The sequence below is a fragment of the Haemaphysalis longicornis genome, unplaced genomic scaffold, assembly GCF_048455015.1.
Source record: "Haemaphysalis longicornis isolate Haplotype H1 unplaced genomic scaffold, Haemaphysalis longicornis Haplotype H1 scaffold_2, whole genome shotgun sequence".
Taxonomy (NCBI): Eukaryota; Metazoa; Arthropoda; class Arachnida; order Ixodida; family Ixodidae; genus Haemaphysalis; species Haemaphysalis longicornis.
The window spans coordinates 13,791,913-13,812,378 of NW_027526295.1; the positions used below are offsets into that span (position 1 = coordinate 13,791,913).

Sequence of the window (20,466 nt, forward strand, 5' to 3'; positions counted from 1 at the left end):
TCGTCGCCGACTTCGTCAAATCGCCGTCGAAGTGCTCTGACCTTGGGGGAAAAAAACTCCGTACACACCGCGCATTGACGCTCGTATCTTTCTGGTCGGAGCTGGGAGCTCGCGCGAACGGCTTTCCATACACGACACCAGCCAACTGGCATAAGCGATACTACTACTGAAATTGAACTACTATTAACCGTAATAAAAATACGGCACATACGTACCAGTCTGAATTCGTCCGTCGCGACGGGGCTGACGAGGCAGCGGTGCCGACGGCAGGGCGTTCGTCTGTTGTGGCTATCACGGAATGGTCGCTTTCCCGTCCACCGCGTATCCCACAACTCCTGCCGCTCGTGCACTTAGAAGCATTGAGCGTTCAAGTGGTGTGAGGTTGTTAAATGCAAGCCCGAGCTCCTCACCGAGAGTTTTGTTCTCCGGATCAGGCGATTCCATGACTAGGGCTGCGGGTGCACTAGGTTTACTAGTATTTTTAAAATGGCCGCCGTCTCGGTTTCGGCACGAGTTTCGGTTCCTGTCTGACTCCCGTGTGTGGGTGCTATATGGAGTCGACATACTAAGTATCTGTTTCATGGACCGGCTCGTATGACGCCATTGTTCACGTCACCAAATGTGCAATTTTAGCGGGAGATTTAAAATTTTCTATTAAATTGCCTTATTTCTCGGTGAATAAAGCATCATTTGCTTCCGGGAAAGCGCTTGGGGTACTATGAAACACCTAATCTTTCGAATAAAACAAACTTTTGTTTTTTCTTCATGGCTCCTTTAAACGACACCCACAATTGCCCACGCGATGTCGCCTGAATTCACACACGTGGCTCTACAAAGAGGGAAACCAGAGATTCTGCCAGCCGGTACCTGGAATTCACGGAGACGGCGTTCCGAGCGCAGCAGCAGCATTGGCCAGGGCCGGGCTAGAGCGGCGGACTGTAGCCCGGCCGTGAGTTGGAAGTGAGAGAAAACGGAGAGCAGCGTCTTTCGAAGGGTGAGACAGTGGAATCTAGCCATCCTGATGTGCTAGCTTGGGGCTACACCACCGCGCGATGCAAGCGCAGGCACAAACAATTTGGCGTGTGAGCTTAGTGATTGTCATTTATACCGACCTAAACTAGCTATTTCAGGGAGTTTGAGAATTGCGAGAAAGCTGAGGGAACTTTTATAATCGCTATTTATCAGGACCAGTTGCTCCTTCCACCTTTCGTAATACCTTTTAAAACACAACCGAATTGGTATTCACCAATCAGGGCCGGGCTAGAGCGGCGGACTGTAGCCCGGCCGTGAGTTGGAAGTGAGAGAAAACGGAGAGCAGCGTCTTTCGAAGGGTGAGACAGTGGAATCTAGCCATCCTGATGTGCTAGCTTGGGGCTACACCACCGCGCGATGCAAGCGCAGGCACAAACAATTTGGCGTGTGAGCTTAGTGATTGTCATTTATACCGACCTAAACTAGCTATTTCAGGGAGTTTGAGAATTGCGAGAAAGCTGAGGGAACTTTTATAATCGCTATTTATCAGGACCAGTTGCTCCTTCCACCTTTCGTAATACCTTTTAAAACACAACCGAATTGGTATTCACCAATTTAGGAAACAGAGTCCCATTTTGTGGCAAGCAGTGCACAAAAGGTAGCGTTTCCCTTGCAGCCAGCAGATGGTTTGTACATTTTGTTTTCCGCCCTGCAAACCAATCCTTAACGTATGTTTGCCGTACGACCACTTAATTCCATCGGGTGCGGGTTACCCGTGGGAGGGGCTGTCGAACAAGTTAATCGAGCCGTGTGAAGGCAGTGTGCAATCACAGTCCTTCGGTGCTTTTCTGGTCAAGTTTCGTATGGGGACCAAGGCTACTGGGAGGGGCGCCACCGCAGATCGGAGGGCATCAGGCAGCCGCCGCTGGTCTGGCTTGTGCAGCCACCTTTGGCGGCACTTTCGCGATAGGAACGCCGGTAGGAAAGTCCTATAATAGCAGCCCTTACGGGGAATCCGTATCAAGCAGAATGCTCGGTCTAAACTGGTATCTGAGAAATTTTTAAGTCCTTGGGGTGGCAGACTTTAGGGAGATGGTCTAAATTCTTTCCCGACCTTTGGCAGCACTCTTCATAGCCCTTCCCAGCAGCAGCTCTCAACCTTAAGAATCGGTTTCACTTTGGCAACGGCGCTGTTCGCCTATAGGGGAAATTCTGGCACATCAAAACCCAAAATTACTTGGCCGTGGTGCTCCGTGCTTGCATCTGTATGTCCCAAAGTTCCAGACATTATCCTTTAGCATGACATGCGTAAGTGATATCTGACTGCTAGGGATGAGCCCCGTGCGAACGGCGTCGGAGGTGTGTCGACGCAGTGCTTGAGGGAAAGTTTGCACGGGTGGACAATTTCTTTCCAGCTCCGTTCGGAATCAGCTTCATCAATGCCCTTCTTTTACGCACAGTTGAGGTGCAGTGCGGTGGTGTCATAGTGCGCTTTTTTCAAAACGCTGAGAGCTGGCTTGGCATTATTGAACACTACAAAACAAAGATTACTCTCGCGAGTGCCTCTGGTTTCTGATGAAAACAGCTTGGTTGTAGGATTCAACTTTAGAATTGGAACACCGCTTGGAGTATTTTTAAATAATCCTCGGCCTTGTACATTGCTTGTTCCGCGCGCGCTCACAGAAATGCTTTCACAGAGAGCATTTATATGTTGACATTTTACGTATGATGTTAACATATTTGACATAGTTACAGGCACATGGCGACAAGGCATTTTATGTGGCAAGGTTATTTCTGGCTGGTTATTCCCCGGAAACAAAGAAGGCGGTGCTTTCAAGAGCTTCTTCTTTTACAGCCCGGCAATGTGCTTGATTACAAAGCCAGGAAGAGAAAACGGGGGGAAAGAAATCTCCACAGCAGCTCGGCAAGTGGATCTTATCTGCTGTTGCCGAGGTGTCTTCTCTGCAGAATTGCTTGGGTTTGGGCGAGTTGGTTTTCCATATCGACTTGAAATTTCAGCTTGAACAAAAACGATAGGACTTAGGAAGGAAGCATTAGGAAGCACTGTGTCCGTGTTTCCTTCCTAAGTCCTATCGTTTTTGTTCAAGCTGAAATTTCAAGTCTTCTCTGTACACAGTTTCTGCGCACACATTGACGCGCTAATTGTCTCCATTCACAACCACTTCGCCACGCCTGTTTTAGGGCGAAGCTGCTTAGCAAAGCGCTATTTGTTGTGTACGCAGTTAAAAGTGCCGAGCATGTCAGCGCAAGCCTTGCGGCAGTTACCAAAACCAAGAGAATGCCGAGCACTCGTGTGGACGTGCCTCGCCCCGTGTACCTGCCGCACGTTTGTTGAGCCAAGCATGTCCACTTGGGTAGATTGGCCAAGATTGGCCATACAAATAACTCCAGCGTTCATCGTAATCGTGGGAACACGATTACGATGAACGAAAAAGACACATTATAGTGGATGCCCCTCCAAGGTGACGTCCACTGATTAGCACTTCCAAAAAAAAAATGAAAGAAGCTTACACTTATAGCAACAGTGATAGAGTAAAGGTCGTTGCAGCAGTGAAGAAGGAAATCGGCTGCAATCGTGGACTCAACCTTCGTGAAAGTTGCGTACAGCTTCACTCCAAACCTCCAGATCTTACGCGTCAGTGTGAGCTTCCTTCATTTTTTCACATACGCAGATGTGCAGTAAATGAAAGCTCAATTCGCTAAGCTTTTTCGGAGGATGGTACGCTTTCATCTCGTGCGAAGCTCGGCATCACAAGGAGAGTGAAAAAAATCTGCAGAAATTCAGAGAATAATGCCTAGCATTCTTATGCCACTTGTCAAGAGTAAGTTCCTTACAGCCAAACATGACTGCATTTTGAATATAGACGTATTTCGACGTTCTTTGGAGAATTCTTTTGGGTATTATTCTGTTTTGGGGGAGATGTATAGGATGCATATTTTTCATCTCACCGGGTAATTTTTGTGACGGTTTTGTTTTCAAGGTTTTAACTTTTACGGTTTTTCAAAATTCTGTCCGACAAATCATCTCCATTTACACTGTTATAATGATGAAAGGTGGAACTTCTTCCAAATCTTAATTTTATGGAAATGTAGGACGTATACGGTCCTGGCTGTCGAGGTACCGTATAAACCGGATTATAGGTCGACCCGGTATATAAGTCGACCCCCTACCTTGAGGTGGGAAAAGTTGACAAAAAAAATAATTCGGCACAGAAGCGCCCTCACAATGTCTATATTTATTTTCGACGCCCGTCCATCACTGCCACTCACTATGCCTGCCGAAGTCACTCGTCCGAGCTCTCAGAGTCGTCCAAGGATGACTGCTTCGCACTGTCATCTTCCATGCCATCAGGCGCGTCGCTGATGGAACACTTCCTGAACGCTCGTGTAACCATGTCGTCGGGCAGCGACTGCCCAGAGAAAGACACCCAGCTTGACACGGTCGCAACCGGCCCGTATAGGTCTTTTTGTTGTCGCCGGCTATCCACTCATTGTACAGTTCGCGGAGCCCGTCCGCGCATGGCCTCCGGAGCGATCGTGAGCGAAGTTCCCGGACGAAGTCTGCCACTTTGTTCTCCAACTCGGGGTGCACCGCTTGACGTCCACGGAACGATCGGTTTCGGGGGTTGCACGCGCACAGCTTAGCTTTCTGGCTCCGCCAGTACCGCACACTTTTCTCCGAAACGCCTAACTGGCGTGGTGCCGCCATATTCCCATTCTGCTCAGTGACTCAATCGCTGTCAGCTGAAACGCCGCGGCGAACTGGCGTCGACTGCCGCCACTCATCTCGGAACAGAGACGTACAGAAATGTATGCACGCACACACAATAAACGAGTAAAAGACGAAAAACTAGAGAAAAGCCAAATCAAATAAAGGCCTGATAGTGCGAGAGAGCAGTCCGACACGAATGGCGATGGCGACGGACTGCGCTTGCACATTGTTGCCAGACAACGATTTACATTCTGCCAATGACCGCTATATAAGACGAGGGGTGACTTTTGTGCGGATTTTTTTGGAAAAAAACTCGACCTATATTCCGGTTTATACGGTACTCCCCAAAGAACGCTATGTATTAATAGCGGTGTTTTTTCGCCGTTTCCTCTGTAGCCAGACCGGCAGGCAGGAACGACGTAACAGCATGTCCGTTCACACAAACTTTTTCATCACTCACAAAATGCCAAGTCCATTTCAGCAGCCCACGACACGTAAAGCGAAAGCGCACTGCTTCCCTGGGCAGCGCACGAAGCTCTCCCATAGCGTGACGGTGGAGTTTCATGTCCAGAAAAGCACTGAAGGACTGTGGCGGCGCAAGGGACGCCAAAACAGGCCCAAAACAGCGGTCGCTAAAGCAGACAACAAAGCCGTACCGCCGACGCGCCCGCCGGCGATCAGGCACCTGCTACAGTGTGCTCCGTGAGTGAAACCCCCTCCCCTCCGCCGTGTTGGGAGTTTGTTGTCCCGCGCGCCACGAAAGAACCGTTGGCTGGTAGAGCTTTTAGGAAGCGTTTTTTTTTAAATGAATGCCTTCTTGCGAGAATGTAAATCAAAGAGCCCCAATGCGCACACATTTATATCCAGGTTTACAGTTGATACTGTTCATAACAATATATTGGATATAACTATGAACAACTATGGCACCGTCCACTTTTGTATGCGTTCTATAGGAAAATCAACAATTATCAGAATGCTCCAGGGTCGCGGTATCAGATATTTATTTATTTATTTACAATACTGCCACTCTCATTCCAGAACATAGCAGGAGGGCATCCATAATGTGTGTACAAGAGACGTGTGAATCAGCAGGCTGAATTGCTTCGTGAGAAAGAAGGGAAAAAAAAGAACATATGCACACAAAGACACAAATAAGTACACAACTTTACACATGCACACGCGTATATTACAAGCTGTAGTAACAAGAAGGAAAAAAATAACCAAAGAAACAGGTATATTAAAAAGGTAAGAATAGTGCCACTACGAAGATACAGCAACAAAAATACACAAGAACAGAGCAGATATGAGAGCTAGAAATGCTACACGTGTGCCATGTTCACTTCGCGCAACAATAAGTGTTATTCCTGCTGTGAAGAATCTAGCATTTTGCAGAACGTAGATAAAGGGTCAGTGCTTGTTATCACCGAGGTGTTGGATAAAGATATGCTCTGGATAAGAACTGGCTAAATTTATGCTCGAGTTGTTCTATCTTGTTCAGTATACTTCGGGCATTTATGTTCAGCAAGGTTAGCTCTTTGCTTCGAGTCGTCGGCCAGCTTGGGATTTCTTTTGGCTTGGTTTCCCTCGGAGCACTTTTGTTTGCATTTGGTCCTTTTTTTCATCGGTATCTTGTGGTTCATTTCGTCGCTCCAAACGAACACACGCCTGTCAATGTACAATTTGTCAAATGAAAGGGCAGCCTTTTCTTTGTTTTCACAGTTTGGCTTCGCACTGTCCCACAGCTTCTTCCTTACTTCTCGTACTTTCGGCGAGAAGTATTCGCCGATGGAAAACGACGTACCTTTCAGTTTGAATCCTCTTTTTAGAATTTGTTTTTGGTCTACAGTCCAACAGCCTAAAAATTACTGGCCGTGATTCATTTGGTGCGGATTTACCTACCGGTGTATTCATTCCATGGCAGCCTTATCTAGCTCGAGTGTTCTATTGATCATAGCCAGCGTACCACTTGTTTCTTCGTCAACTTCTGGGAGACCGTAAACAATCAAGTTATGTCGCCTGCTGCGGTTGTCCAAGTCACCCTTTTTTTTTCCAAAACTTCAATGGCGCAACTCATGGAATCAATCTGAGTTTGGCAAGATTCTATTTTAACGTCTAGTATAGCCAGGCCATCTAATTTCTTGTCAATGTTAGCTAGCCGCTCTTCCTTAATGTCTCTGATGTCGGCCACTATTGCAGTGGCAGCTAAATCCGGGCCTGGGTTTGATTCGATATCCCCGGCTAGCATGAGCAATGTCCTCAGGGACACTGCAGTTTCATAGATACAACACAGCCATGGGCATGGCAGCACTACCAAAAACGGGTCACTTGAGCGATAGCTTTTTGCATAATTTTTTTCTCACCTGCAGTAGGAAGACGAACGGATTAGATGCCATTCTGGCAGAGCCGCCGTGCCCACTAGCTGCGGAGCTGGCGGGTAGGCAATTCATAAACTTGGCGGGCTGTGGCGCTGGTATAAGTGACGTGCCAAGCGGTCGGCGCACGTTGAGGTCCGGTGATGCGGTGGCAGATACTGTAGACTATCCATGCGGCAGGTGGCAGCTGGCAATATCATGGTCCATGTAATTGGGCGCTCATAATGATTGAATCCGGTTGCGCGTGCACCGGTAATGCGAGCTTTGTCGACCTGTTACACAGAAGATGCGAGGCCAAAGCAGTGCGCCAAGCAGGGGTGCACTCTGCTCGGCTGCTGCCTCGCTCAGCACTCGTTCAGGTGGGGGCTCTCCTCTCTGTGGCTGTGTGTGCACTTTGTGCAAGCAGGGGCTTGCCTGCAGGCTTTGCTCTTGTGGGTGGGGTTGACGTGTGGCATCCCTGCCTGTTGTTGCAGCATCATGAACAGCCTGATCATCGTGCTCTTCCTGACGGGCATGGTGGCCATGATCCTGCTGCGCACCCTGCACAAGGACATTGCCCGCTACAACCAGATGGACTCCGGGGTGCGTGTTCTCTTCCTCTCCTCGTTGCCCAAGAACAGGGAAATGGGGCAGAGTACAAGGTTGTCCAGGACTTTGGAGCTCCTCTTTATGCAGAAGGGGTTTGTCCGAAGGTGTAAACTGCACGAAGAGAGACATCACACAGGGACCGGTTTTCTGCTGCGTGGTGCCTTCCTTCGCACAGCTTGCACCTTTTGGTAACATGCACCAGCTCGACTAAGGCTGGGAGCACGATAGCCCAGTTGGACCCTCTGCTGATGTGCTGTGGAATGTCCTGTTGAGCTTTGCTGCTGCACGTGTCATTATTTGTCCAGCCAGGGGGCTGGACAAATGATGACAAGCTCCCCGGCGCGTGCTGGGTCGCCCGTTCTCGGAGCCCTCCCTCTGCGTTGTACAGCGTGTGCTTCAATTGTCCAGCCAGCCCATTCCACAGGGGCTATCTCCCGTGCAAGCTGGTTCAGCTTCCCAAGCGCCGGGGTCGGGAGTCGCTTGTACCTATTTTTCCAGTAGGTGACCGGCACCACCCAGGTGAGTGCTGGCACATGGTGGCTTCTGCGGCCACGGTGGACACTCGGCTCGGTAACCTCGGACGTGCCGCCAGACTCCTTCGTCTTTCGCCCCCCAGCAACGCAGTGTTGTGGCAGGCCGGGGGCCCCTTGCCAAGGCGCAGCAGCTTTCCAGGCCTCAGTCGCCCTTTCGAGGGTCCGCACTTTGCCACTTGATTTAGAACCATTTTGAAATGGGCAGAGTTACTTTACGTGCATTAGTTATTAACCCTAGCTCTGGCAGTCTTTCAGCTGCATGAAGCTGATAGAGAAGGTGTTTCGTTGCTCAGTTCTGGTTATTTTTTTAATGCAAGGATGGTTGGACTGAAAATTATACAAAGAAGAAAAAAAATGAGGCTTTAATAACTTCCTCACAGAAGCCGGCATTGAGGAGTGCTTCTAGCTTGCTTTCTTTGCTTCCTATCCCATTTTCCGACTCTTGACTGAGGCTGGGGTCATGACAAGGGGACTTCTCTCTCTCCTTTTTTCAATAAACGTGTGTTCATTCATTAATAACTTAGAATGGGGTGCAAAACATAAGTGCAAAACACAATTTGTTGGTGAATTTTTTTTTCAAACTATATAGCAAGAATGATACATATACATTTATTTCTCGAAACAGAAATATTTGGAAAATTTCTTATATATACAAAATCTTTTTTGTGTGTGTTAGCAATATTGTTTGTAAAAATTTAAATTTTACCAGGAAGTGATGTCCTTTCCAAACCCTTGGTATTCTAGTGCAAAGTTGGCATGGGGCTGGGCGCAAGAAGCACAATGTTGTGGGCTTCGGGCTGTGAGGAACAGGGTGCTCAGGCATTCCTAAATGTCCTCCGATAGATGTTCCGATGCAGGGATTGGCTTTTCCCTCTCCGTTTGTGCCATCCCCAAAGTGTGGGCCTGTGCTCTGTGCGCGTCTTTGCGGCAGCAGAGCCTTCTGGCCTCTTGGCAGGCGGCTGGTGTGTGACGTTGCCTCCGTGTGCAGGATGACGCGCAGGAGGAGTTTGGCTGGAAGCTGGTGCACGGCGACGTGTTCCGGACGCCGCGCAAGGGCATGCTGCTGTCCGTGTTCCTGGGCAGCGGCACCCAGATCTTCTTCATGACCTTCATCACCCTGCGTGAGTAATGGGGCCGGCGGGCTCCTCCCGCGCGGGCCGCTCGCTGCCCCACTGACCCCCCCCCCTGGCGTGTGCAGTGTTTGCCTGCCTGGGGTTCCTGTCGCCAGCCAACCGGGGAGCCCTCATGACCTGTGCCATGGTGAGTGCCCGCCCTCCCTGCCTCCTTTTTGGCTGCTTGCTTGGGTTGGTGAGGGTCGTTTGGCGCAATGCTTGCTGCAAAGGAGAATTTCGCACCCACGTGGGAGGCGAAAAGCAAAAACGCCTGTGTGTTCGAGATTTCGGTGCATTAATCTGGAGCCCTTTACTATGGTGCGCCGCATCGCCTCTGTAGCATCGCACATTAAACCCCCTAATCAGTCGATCAGTACATCGCCATCCACCTGCACTGCAGTCGTACGGCCCCAAAGGAAAGCTCCACGGCTTTCTGGGGAACTTTGCAGCTGAAGAGCAATGCATTCTGGTCCGGCAAAGCCGTGGAGCTTTCCTTTGGGGCGGTACGACTGCAGTTCAGGTGGATGGCGATGGTTCCTTTGCAGAGGCTCGCTCTCCCTTGGTGGTTGTAGAGCAAACTTTCCGTTTGATCCTGGTGCGGTCTAGCTGTGCCCTTTCCCCTGTGCGGCCACCGTCCGTGGCCTAGCCCATTGCGTTCGTGGGGAAAACATGGTGCAGGGCCAAGCAAAGCCAACAGGGCGGTCTCCCCGCTGTCACCCTCTCCACACTGCACAGAGGCTGCACCAAAGCTCCCAGCCAGCTGAGACAGCCATGGGTCGGGCAGGAGGAACACTTCTGGGCAGCGTTGTGTGCACTGTGCTCCTTGCCCCTGGCAGCAGAGTTTCATGCTAGTGCACACCAGAGGGAAACCTGGCGCCACGGTCTAGGGAACGTTTGGCCATGCAGTGGCGTCGGAACTATTTTTTCCCTGGGGGAGCCAAAAGTATGCTCATCATCATCATCGATTATATTAACATTATAGTTGTTTTTTAAATACCTCGTAATTTATTTTCTTTGAGTACTTCTGCAGGGTCTGCTACAATGACTAGTATGCATAAATGGTCGCAAAACCAAATCAAACCCAATCAAATATTCACTCAGTCACAATGACTGTGCCCCCCACATGAGGCAACAGTACCACCCACGATTTCGTACCTTTTTATTTATCAATGCAAAAGAGCTGTTTACATCTAAATAAATAAAAAAAATTAAAATTTGCAATAGAAACACACACTTACAGCACATTCATATACATGCGTCTTAACCGCGAACATACCACGAGACTTGCACATTCATGCTACAAAATGAAGGCTTACACGAAGAATATTGGCAAAGCAAGTGAGTTAAATATACAGGTCAGTTGAAGAAAGAAGTTATGCTATGCGTTATCATGTGCATGTAGATTGAACCATGTGCGTTATATTATCACAGTACGTACATGCACAACGGATTTGTTTTAATTTTGTTCCGAGTATTTCTGATTGTCTGGTGCACGATTATATTAGGAAAATTTCAGTAGTATGACACGGATGCATTGATATTTATTAATATATAGTCGCACTGCCGATATCTCTGCTGAGAACTTGTTAAACTGAGTTTTTGCAAGCCATAGGGAACCATGATTCCCTTCATGGTTTTCTAACAAATCTGAACTGGTTAGCGTAAAAAATGATTGGTCTACTGTCCAGGAGCTGGCTAGTATCATGATTCTACGAGCTGAATACAAACGGCAAAGCCAATATACCATCGATCCTTTGAATGATACCGCAGGCATGGAATATTTGGGCTGGGAGAGTAGCTTTTCAAATGCTTCGTACGAAGGCCTTTCAGTTATAAATCTTCCGAAAACGGGTAACGCTGAACTCTCCACTTCTTCAGATTCGAGGCCACTCATAAGGGCGAAAAATATCGTCAGATCCTTAGCCCTTTTGCCTTCAATAAATAAACAGGCTCAGCAGAGGTCTTCAGGTGCCCCTTGACTGGGGGAGGTGTTAGGGGGAGCCGTCGCTCCCCCTGCACCCCCTGTTCCGACGCCCCGGCCGGCCAGGCACGTTCCACTTGTCCTTAGCATGACTTATGTACAGGCTGAGAAGTTGCCTCTGGCTGCAAAATTTGCTTTGTTATTGCAATATTGGAGCTACAAGAAGATTTATTTGTCAGGAAATATTTATAAGCGCATGCAAGATGAACAAGAAAGAGATGTTACTTCCTTTTGTTGATCTCGGCCTTGAGACAAAAAACGAAACCTTGTGGCTAGCCAAGCCAAGCAGGCGAGTAACGTCGCTAGCTGCAGCGCCAGGTTTCTCTCTGGTATATATGTATTAGCGTGGAACTGCGTTGTGCGGTAGCCGCAAGACGAAGGGCGTCAGGCTCTCCTCGCTTGCTCTCTCCTCCGGCCAGGTGCTGTTTGTGTGCCTGGGGACCCCGGCTGGCTACGTCTCTGCCAGGATCTACAAGTGTGAGTAGAGCCTCTTCTCCCTCCGCCAGTCGAGCCCCCACAGTGCCTGTAATCGCTTTCCCCAAACTCGGGGTTTTTGGCCGAAAACCCTGCATCTTCACAGCCCGTGTTCCGGCTCTCGATGTGGGATTGCTTGCACAAATTGTAGTCTGGAGTCCCTAGGGCATGTTTAGGCCACCCTTTATTCAGTTACAGATAAGTCATTTCGATAGCGCAGTCCTCCTCTCTGATGGCGTTCCACATGATGGTTACTCAAGCAGGCTTGGCCTGACTGAGCTACTGCACGGCTCACCGACCTTCCTACACAAGCAGTCGGCTGGACACCGGCAGGTCATTGCAACTCATTTGTTCAGTTGAAACTAAGTCACAACATGATTTGTGCCCAATAAGATGTTTGTCAGTTTGTAGGTTTTACCAAGCTTGGTAGACTATGAAGTCCACTCTGCACAACCGCACATGTGACGCATCGCTGACTGGCACGCTCGTAGAAAATATAAGACCAATTAAAGGCGGGAGAACAGTGAGCAAAGTTAGTACTAAGTTAGTACTAAGGTACTAAGAAATTAAAATAAACTAACTGTTATTTTACAGTGCAAAACCAAGGTACCAAGGGAAGCACTTTTCGCTCTGGGTGAACTCGCACAGCAGTCAGCAGCACAACCACACATTTGCGATTGCTTTTCTTGCCTGAAGAAATAGTCATTAGAGATGAAAAATTTGTGGGAATTTGGGAGACGCTTTATTCAAGAGCATTATTCAAGAAATGGTTGTCTAAGCTGCTGCAAGTGCTAAAACTAAAAGACAAATAAAGGGGCTATACGATGTATACTTTATAGTATTTCCATTTCCGGCAGTGCTGCAGCTATGGCCGAGTGGTTGGAAGCACTGGGTGTCATAATTACCAAGTTCAAATTCCCGATAGGAGTTTTGAGTAGATTTTTTTTTGTACTTGGGTAATGTTCTCTGTAGTGAATTCACCCTTTTGCTCTCTACGAGCAAGTTGGCCAACTTGACTCTTACTGCTGGCGAGTTCTCGTTGGCGTGGTGTTGCCATAGGCACCGACTGCTGAATCAGCCGACTCTCGGCCTGGTGTGAACACGCCTTTTGCGACACAGGGACGAGCTCCAAAGGTGGGGCCAAGCGCATGGCAGTTTATCATCTCCGATGGCACAGATGGCGTTTGGCCACTGTGTACGCCTCAGCTAGTGGTCGTTACAATCCTAAGTGGTGCTGGCAGAAGCGCGGTATGCCGTTTCCTGAGATATCGATAACGTCGGATGCCAAGCAGAGAAGCGAAGCCAAAACTGGTTTCAATTGCAACCTTGGTCTCTGTCGAATCGCGTCGTGCAGCGTTTGGCGGCGAGCAGTGGAAGCTGAACGTGCTGCTGACGGCCCTGGTGTGTCCCGGGGCGGTGTTTGTGGTGTTCTTTGCGCTGAACCTGCTGCTGTGGGCCAAGGAGAGCTCGGCGGCGGTGCCCTTCACGACGCTGCTGGCGCTGCTGGCACTGTGGTTTGGCATCTCGCTGCCGCTGACCTTCGTGGGCGCCTACCTGGGCTTCAAGCGGCGCGCCCTGGAGAGCCCCGTGCGCACCAACCAGATCCCGCGCCAGATCCCCGAGCAGTCGCTGTACACACAGCTGGTGCCGGCCGTGTTCATGGGCGGCATTCTGCCCTTCGGCTGCATCTTCATCCAGCTGTTCTTCATCCTGAACTCGATCTGGTCGAGCCAGATGTACTACATGTTCGGCTTCCTCTTCCTCGTCTTCCTCATCCTGATCATCACCTGCTCGGAGACCACCGTGCTGCTCTGCTACTTCCACCTGTGCTCCGAGGACTACCACTGGTGGTGGCGCGCCTTCCTCACCAGCGGCTGCACCGCCTTCTACTTCTTCGTCTACTGCGTGCACTACTTCACCCGGCTCAGCATCACGGGCGTGGCCTCCACCTTCCTCTACTTCGGATACACCCTCATCATCGTCTTCCTCTTCTTCCTGCTCACCGGTGAGCACTTTTAACCTAATGGCCATGCTCATTTCCCAGAACAGAACCTCTGCGATTGGCGGAGGCGGCAAAAGCAATTATGCAGGGCTTATAATCTTCCTTCACGAGATATTTTTGCTTAAATGTAACTCATATATTCATTTTGTAGAAGTACGAATGGTGGGGTAAGCATGGAAGCTACGAAAGCACACGTAAACATTGAAGTACCAGAATGTGCTATTGTTGGTACTGCGCACGCTTGGCTTGTCATAGCTACAGCAGTATGGTGCTTTCGGGTTGTCTGACCCGACACAGGAAGATTAGCGTCAGCGGCATTGTCTTATGTGATCCTGTTTGTCGAGTATACCTCATGTTTCACAACACGAGTTCTTTCTACCGTATTAAAAACAAGCCAGGCGCAAATACGGTCAAAAACAAAGCAAAGGCAGGCAAGTGTCAGCCACGATGTGTTAGCGCCATCAAGGAGGACTGATGGTAAACAAGGCTGTGTAGTTAGCTGGATGCCTATTGCTGCGTTTGCGTTCACTTCAAGGCCTTCTTTTCGGGCGTCATTGCGGACAACCTCACGAAAAAGAGGGTTTGGCGGGAGGATCAAAATTTTAGGATAAATTGAATAATTTCTCAGTGCATAAACTATCGTTTGCTGCCGGACTAGCACGGGGGGCAATATAGAACACCAGATCTCTCAAATAAAACAAACTTGTGCTTTGTCTTCATGGCTCCTTTAAATTTAAGGGGACACACTGTTCTAAGAAACTTTTGTTTTCCAAGCATTCTTGATCAAACTTCATGGGCTTGTTCATTTTTTTTAGTTGATTTCAAATACCCAATTACCGTATTTATTCGAATATAGGTCGACCTTTTTTTTCCGAAAATGTGCTTAAAAATTGAGGGTCGACCTATAATCGTGACCGAAGAACCTCGACCTATAGTCGTGATCAAAAATGGCGGGCGCAACGAGCGATCCGTTTCTCCGTCGCGCCCGGCGCTCCTCAATTTGAGGCGGCAGCGCGGAGCATCTAGAACAAAGACAGGCAAGAAAATAAAGGAAAAAATAACAAAACAATCAGCGTAAGAAAACCACCCACAGTCATTGCCGGCTATCGCGCATTACCTGCGGCCGAACCGGACACGAGCGAGCTTACGTACTGGCTAGAGAGCCAGATTGGCTTGGCTTGGTGTCTTTGGCTTGGCTAGGTGACTTTCGCCACCTAGCGTAGCCACCTCGTGAACGGAATGGCGTTGCCTGCTTCGCTCGCTGTCTCTACTATCTCCCGTTCTCCGTTTCATGCGCTTTCTTTGTGTTTGCTTCGTTGTGATTTCCGCACACAACGTTTTTCTCGTGCGCATTTCGCGATGTCACGTCGGACTGCGGCGGGTGATCCTGTTTGCTGAGAACTTGAACAACTGCGCCGCTCAGCGAGAGTTAGTCGTTAATGAAAAGCTGATCAGGGGATGGCGGAAACAGCGGGACGAACTTTTTGCTTGTAGGGGACTGCGTCGTGCGTTTCGTGGTGGGAGGCACGATGCTCTCGAGAAAAAACTCCGGCTGCACGTGGAAGAGGAGCGTGCGAAAGGACACCGAGTGTCCTGCGAAGATATTCAGACCAAAGCTCAACAGTTAGCGCTGCGAGGCGGGATTGGCCGTTCAGCCTTCAAAGCCAGTCGGGGGCGGGGGTGGGTAATGAACTGCGGCGCATGCGGCGCAAGTTCCGACGACGACGCATTGTGTGGCTCCGACCAGTGAGGTGACCGCGTTGTAAATAAATGGGAGTTTTAAAAAGTTTCCTCAAGTTTTTTTCTTAAAAGTATGGGTCGACCTATAATCGAATATATTATTTTTTTTTTTCGGCGACTTCAATTTTTAGGGGGTCGACCTATATTCGTGCTCGACCTATTTTCGAATAAATACGGTAGTTTTGCTTTAAGGCATATAGTTTCTGAGAATTAAAAATGGATTGTTTTTGAAAACAAAAAAATTACACCATCTTTCCGTGGGGGACCCTGAGTAGTATGCGAAGCAGCCATGGGGTCGACTGAAGTTCCCATTAGTTTTCAGTTCGTCGTTTCCGTTCACGTTCAGCTTCGCGTGCCTTCGTTGTATCAGTAGCTTCTTCACGTAGTTTGAATGAGTGAAGGACACAAGGCATGTTCGTAGCACATGCTCCCATCTCGGTTTGTAGCGCAGTGGGAAGAGCGCCACGTACCTCCCGTTGCGGCCAGAGAGTCGTGGGATCGAAACCGGGCGCCGCCTAACTACTTCTTTTTATAGTGGACTGCGCTGACGTCGGCCCAGACGCTGACGGGGCTGAAAAGACGCGCATGCGCAGTAGAATGCGGACAAGGCAGGGAGGGACACAGCCCCGACAATGAGATGCTCCGCATCTAAAATTGCTTAGGGCCACTGTGGAGTTTTGCCAGCAGTGTCGTGTGGTCTGGTCACTTGATGCCGTCATTGCTGCACAGTGAAATCGCATACTGTGAACATTGAATTGGAAAATTTTCACAATCTGCGAATTTTTAAGGGATTCTCACTGACATGCCTGTGCTTTCAATGTAAAAAGTTTCAAAGCTGCGAATTGCAGAACACCAAATACCTTGGCATAACGTACATAGATGTATTCTTGCACTTACTAACCCATTTGGCCTTGGTGTTGTCACTTGATGACACCACACAAAATACCCTCTACTGCCTTGAGAACAAAACTAGAACTGCTAGATTTCTGGGTGAGAGTTCTTCAAGGGTTCCTCTTGCTATAGACATCACCATTGTTGCGTTTTCGTGGAGCTGGATGCCATGGAAAAGAAGCAGCGCCAGGGGGCACAATGTATGACGGCAGGGTGTGTACGGAAACTGAAATCGTGGTTGGTTTAGATGTCCGCAAATCTGTAGATACTTGCACTACCAGCTTCATTTAAGCTCTGTAGGCCCAGTGTGTTGGATCTTTTAGGGGAACCGCAAAAAATTTACTCAAAAGGAAACATTTAATTGCCGAATGACCTAGTTAATTGTCATGCCTGTCAATAAAGACTTGCACTGTCATCTGACTTTCCAAAGCTGTACAAAAAACACACAGAAAAAGAATTTTTGCTCATAGTATAAATTCCACTGCTTTCAGGCCTCTAATTATTCCAGTGATTTGCTATTCTAAAGTTCTGTTGAACTTCAAATACTGAATCCCTGAGGCCATCACACCTCGCACCACCGGCCTCGTCGTGAGCGCGGTCTACCGTAGTGGTGATTTCATAGCAAGCTTAGCGTCACGCTGTCACCACAGGCAGGGCTGCAAACTTCTCTTTGCCGACAGTGGCCGTGTTTGTGCACCAAGACAAAAGGTGGCATCCTGATGGAGCTGGAAAAAAGGAAGTCGGCTTGCGCAGGGAGCGGGATATCACACCGCCAACAGTCGCAACCACTTGATTGGGACATGGAGATTTTCAGCATAATGTGCCTTTGTCAGGCCCTGTCATTCAAGAGAAGGCCTTGCATATTTCGGGCCTTGAAGCAAGAGCCGGGTGGCTTCTGTCAAACGAATGACATTGCGTGGCACGTCGCGTGGGGTGAAGAAAAAGCAGCTGATGCCAAGAGGGCACATGCAACATGTCGTTGAGTCTTTCTCTTCCAATAATGTCCCTAATGCCGACAGAACGGCACACTTTCTTCAACTGTTGCCTGATAAAAGAGAACTTCAAAGGTGCCAGGGCGGGAAGAAATTGCGTCTTGGCGTGTTGGTTCCCTCCTGCTGCAGCTCCACAGGCACAAGGTGGTTGGCAAGTCGGCTAAGCCTTGAAAAATACCAAGCCAACAAGATGAGACGAGAAGAGGCTGCTGCAGCTCCAAAACGCCATAAAGGAGAACGTTAAGCTGTTTGGCCCGTGTGGTGAACTTGCAGTGGAGTAATGCACAGCACTTTGCTTCATGCTTTGTGACAGCGCATCATCCGATGTGTTTTGAAAGAACCTTGTGCAATGCATCCTAATTATTATTTGGCTGAAGAGATGCTCACGGAGGAGGTCACCATCTGTCAAGCTCGTGGTGAAATGTGAATGCCAGCACTACCAGCAATTTCTGGCAACTCCCTTGGCGTCTTCACATGTGACAAGATAGGAAGCATAGAGGGAAATCTGTCGCTGCAGTCGCGGGCCGTCGTGGGCGGTGCCATTGCTGCTAGCGACGTTCCTCGCCTACTTGGCTTAGCTAGCCATATGGCTTCTTTTTTGTCTCGAAGCCAAAATCAACAAAAAAGGGTAATACTTTTTCTTGTTCGTCGGACATGAAGCAAATTAATCTTTTTGGGGATTCGATTTTATAATAACAAAACAAATTTGATGAACCTTCTGCAGCAATATTGTTGCTTTTTTTGCAGCCAGAGCCAACTTTTCAGCCTGTTCATGAGCCATGCCAAGGACAAGCGGAGTGTGCCTGCCCGGTACAGGACGGAATGCTTGCTAAAGCACGGCTCCCCTAGGCAGTGGTGCCAGATTTCCCTCTTGTGTACATTAGTGTGAAACTCTTTAATAGGAAGGTCAGGGCTCACCAGAACTTGCCGCAGAACTGTGGAATGAGCTCACTGAGAGGCTCCGCATAGACGCCGCTGCGGTGACCTTTGAGGGTTATGTGTACTGCAAATAGCGCAACGGCTAGACTCACCCAAGACATCGTCAACGCAGTGCATGAGCGAGAAGAGTGCAGCAAGGAAAACGGTGCTGATGCCCTATCGATGCACGAGAAGGGAGAGGCTGGCCGGGATGCTCTGGTTTCCACCGAGAAGACCCGCTCACTCCGCAGGCACTGTCCTCGATGACTCCCACAAGCACTCGTGTGAAGATCTTGGCAAGCAGCCCAGAAGATTACTGGTTTTTTAAAGAAATCCAATGTGCACAGCCAGACTCTGCCCGGGTTTTTAATTTTTTTTTTTTTCCTTATTTACATATCAACGTGGCACCTGCAGCAAATGTTAGTTTTTGTCATGTACTCACACGGAAAGGATTGTTTTTCCTTAATGAAATATATTCGGCAGTCACACGGAGTTCATTGTAACGAGATTCTACTATGTGCGTGCATGTCATTTGTTCACCGTTTAGTTTGGGGGTGCATTACTATCCTGCCTTAAAGGGGCACTGACACAAAAATTTTGCATCTTGTTTTTTTTGTTTAACCTCATTTGCTTCAGCGTGCGACGGTTGTTTAATTACAGGCATTTTCAATGCGGCCAGTCGCAGTTTCGGTTTCAGCGGGTGCCGCAAAACGATGGATTTTGTGTGAACTACTTAGCTGACCACGTGACCGTCAGAGGGATATCACAGAGCAGAGCTGCCTTAGCACTGTCGAATCCGCATCGCGGCAGTTTCTGCGAATGCCCCCACGTATTGACCTCGTGAGCCGCTGAATTAAATAGCGACCGTGGGCGTGACGCAGGCGCTGCGAGTGCAAATGCTACCGCGGCTAAAGAACGACGCGCGACGCTCGAGACAGTGGGTGGCAAGACACGCGCTGGGAGCAGCTGGCCGGTCTGCCTACAGGTCCGCCTACAGATAGATGTGTTCGGCTTAGCACTGCGGCGGATATTCGATTCCCGCTCTCGTAAGCAGTGCAGATGACAATTTTTGATGCAACCCGCCATCGCATCATTAACTCCTTTCTCATATAAGCTGCCATGGTTGTGACTTGGGGACAATTTCGTGCAACGGTAACAAGCTATCACTCGAGCTACCTGCGCCGGCCTGGGCCACTTCGCAGCCTTGGCCGCCGCCTGCACAGCGACCGTGCGGCTCACTCAGTGGGCTTTTTGCGTCTCCGACGCGTTTTCACATCCAATGTAAATAAAAAGTAATGGAAACAGAGTGCCTCGAATCGCTGTAGAACTTTGGTCGCGGCCAGCTGCCCGATGAGCTGACGAAATCACGGCGCCTCCGCCGCCAACGATCGGCTTGTTCGTTCTCGAGAGCAGAAGCTCCGCCCTCCGGCCCTCCGATTGGAGCGGCGAGCCGGGCGAGCCGGCGAAAAACGCCGGCAGTGCGGAAGCGGCAAACACAAATGCGTGACATGTTTGGACGTTGTTTATTTACGCAATATCCACGGGATGTCGATTGCGCGTGGTCCTCTGCTGGCTGCTCGGTTGCGTTTCGCACACTTTAAAATTGATTTTAAATATGTTCTAGGCTGTATTCGCCGCTGATATTTTGCAGATGATGTACTATATGCGTTCAGACCAATCTATATGCGAAGTTATCTCGCCTTCAAAATTTTGTGTCAGTATCCCTTTAAGCCATCGTTGTGGCTGGTGAGGAATTGCTGTGTTTCGGGGGCATTGTGCAGGGGTGAGACAGCTGCGCATATTGCGCAGTTTTTATGCAAATTTGTTTTCCTACGCCAGGCTGCTCTAAAAGCTTGAAAATTTTGAAAATTGCGCCAAGCTACTCCAAAACGGTCTGAGAGCTAAGGATTTTAACGCTCCAGTCAGTTTCAGTGGGGAAAAATGCTTACTCGGGGCATACTTTTCCAGCACCCCCAGGATGATGTTGTTTGTAAAGGTTTAATGGATTGATCATTCAATAAAAAAAACCCGCATAAAATGGTCCCCGACATAGCTTTTCGAAAGTCGCAATGTCAGGTTGCACATGTTATATATTCTGTGAGTTTTTAAAGTTTTCCCATCGAAAACCATTGCAAAGTCCTGTAGAAAAAATACTTAT

General features: G+C 49.0%; 1 protein-coding gene across 1 annotated transcript in view; it reads left to right on the plus strand.

Annotated features, from left to right (window-relative positions):
• Positions 1-20,466, plus strand: part of LOC144168760 (transmembrane 9 superfamily member 2-like) — a 53,572-nt gene that overhangs the window by 30,449 nt on the left and 2,657 nt on the right. Inside the window, exons 8-12 of the mRNA XM_077697722.1 lie at positions 7,551-7,659; positions 9,187-9,319; positions 9,397-9,458; positions 11,711-11,768; positions 13,120-13,770. Coding sequence (XP_077553848.1) covers positions 7,551-7,659; positions 9,187-9,319; positions 9,397-9,458; positions 11,711-11,768; positions 13,120-13,770 — 1,013 coding nt within the window. The remainder of the gene's footprint in view (positions 1-7,550; positions 7,660-9,186; positions 9,320-9,396; positions 9,459-11,710; positions 11,769-13,119; positions 13,771-20,466) is intronic.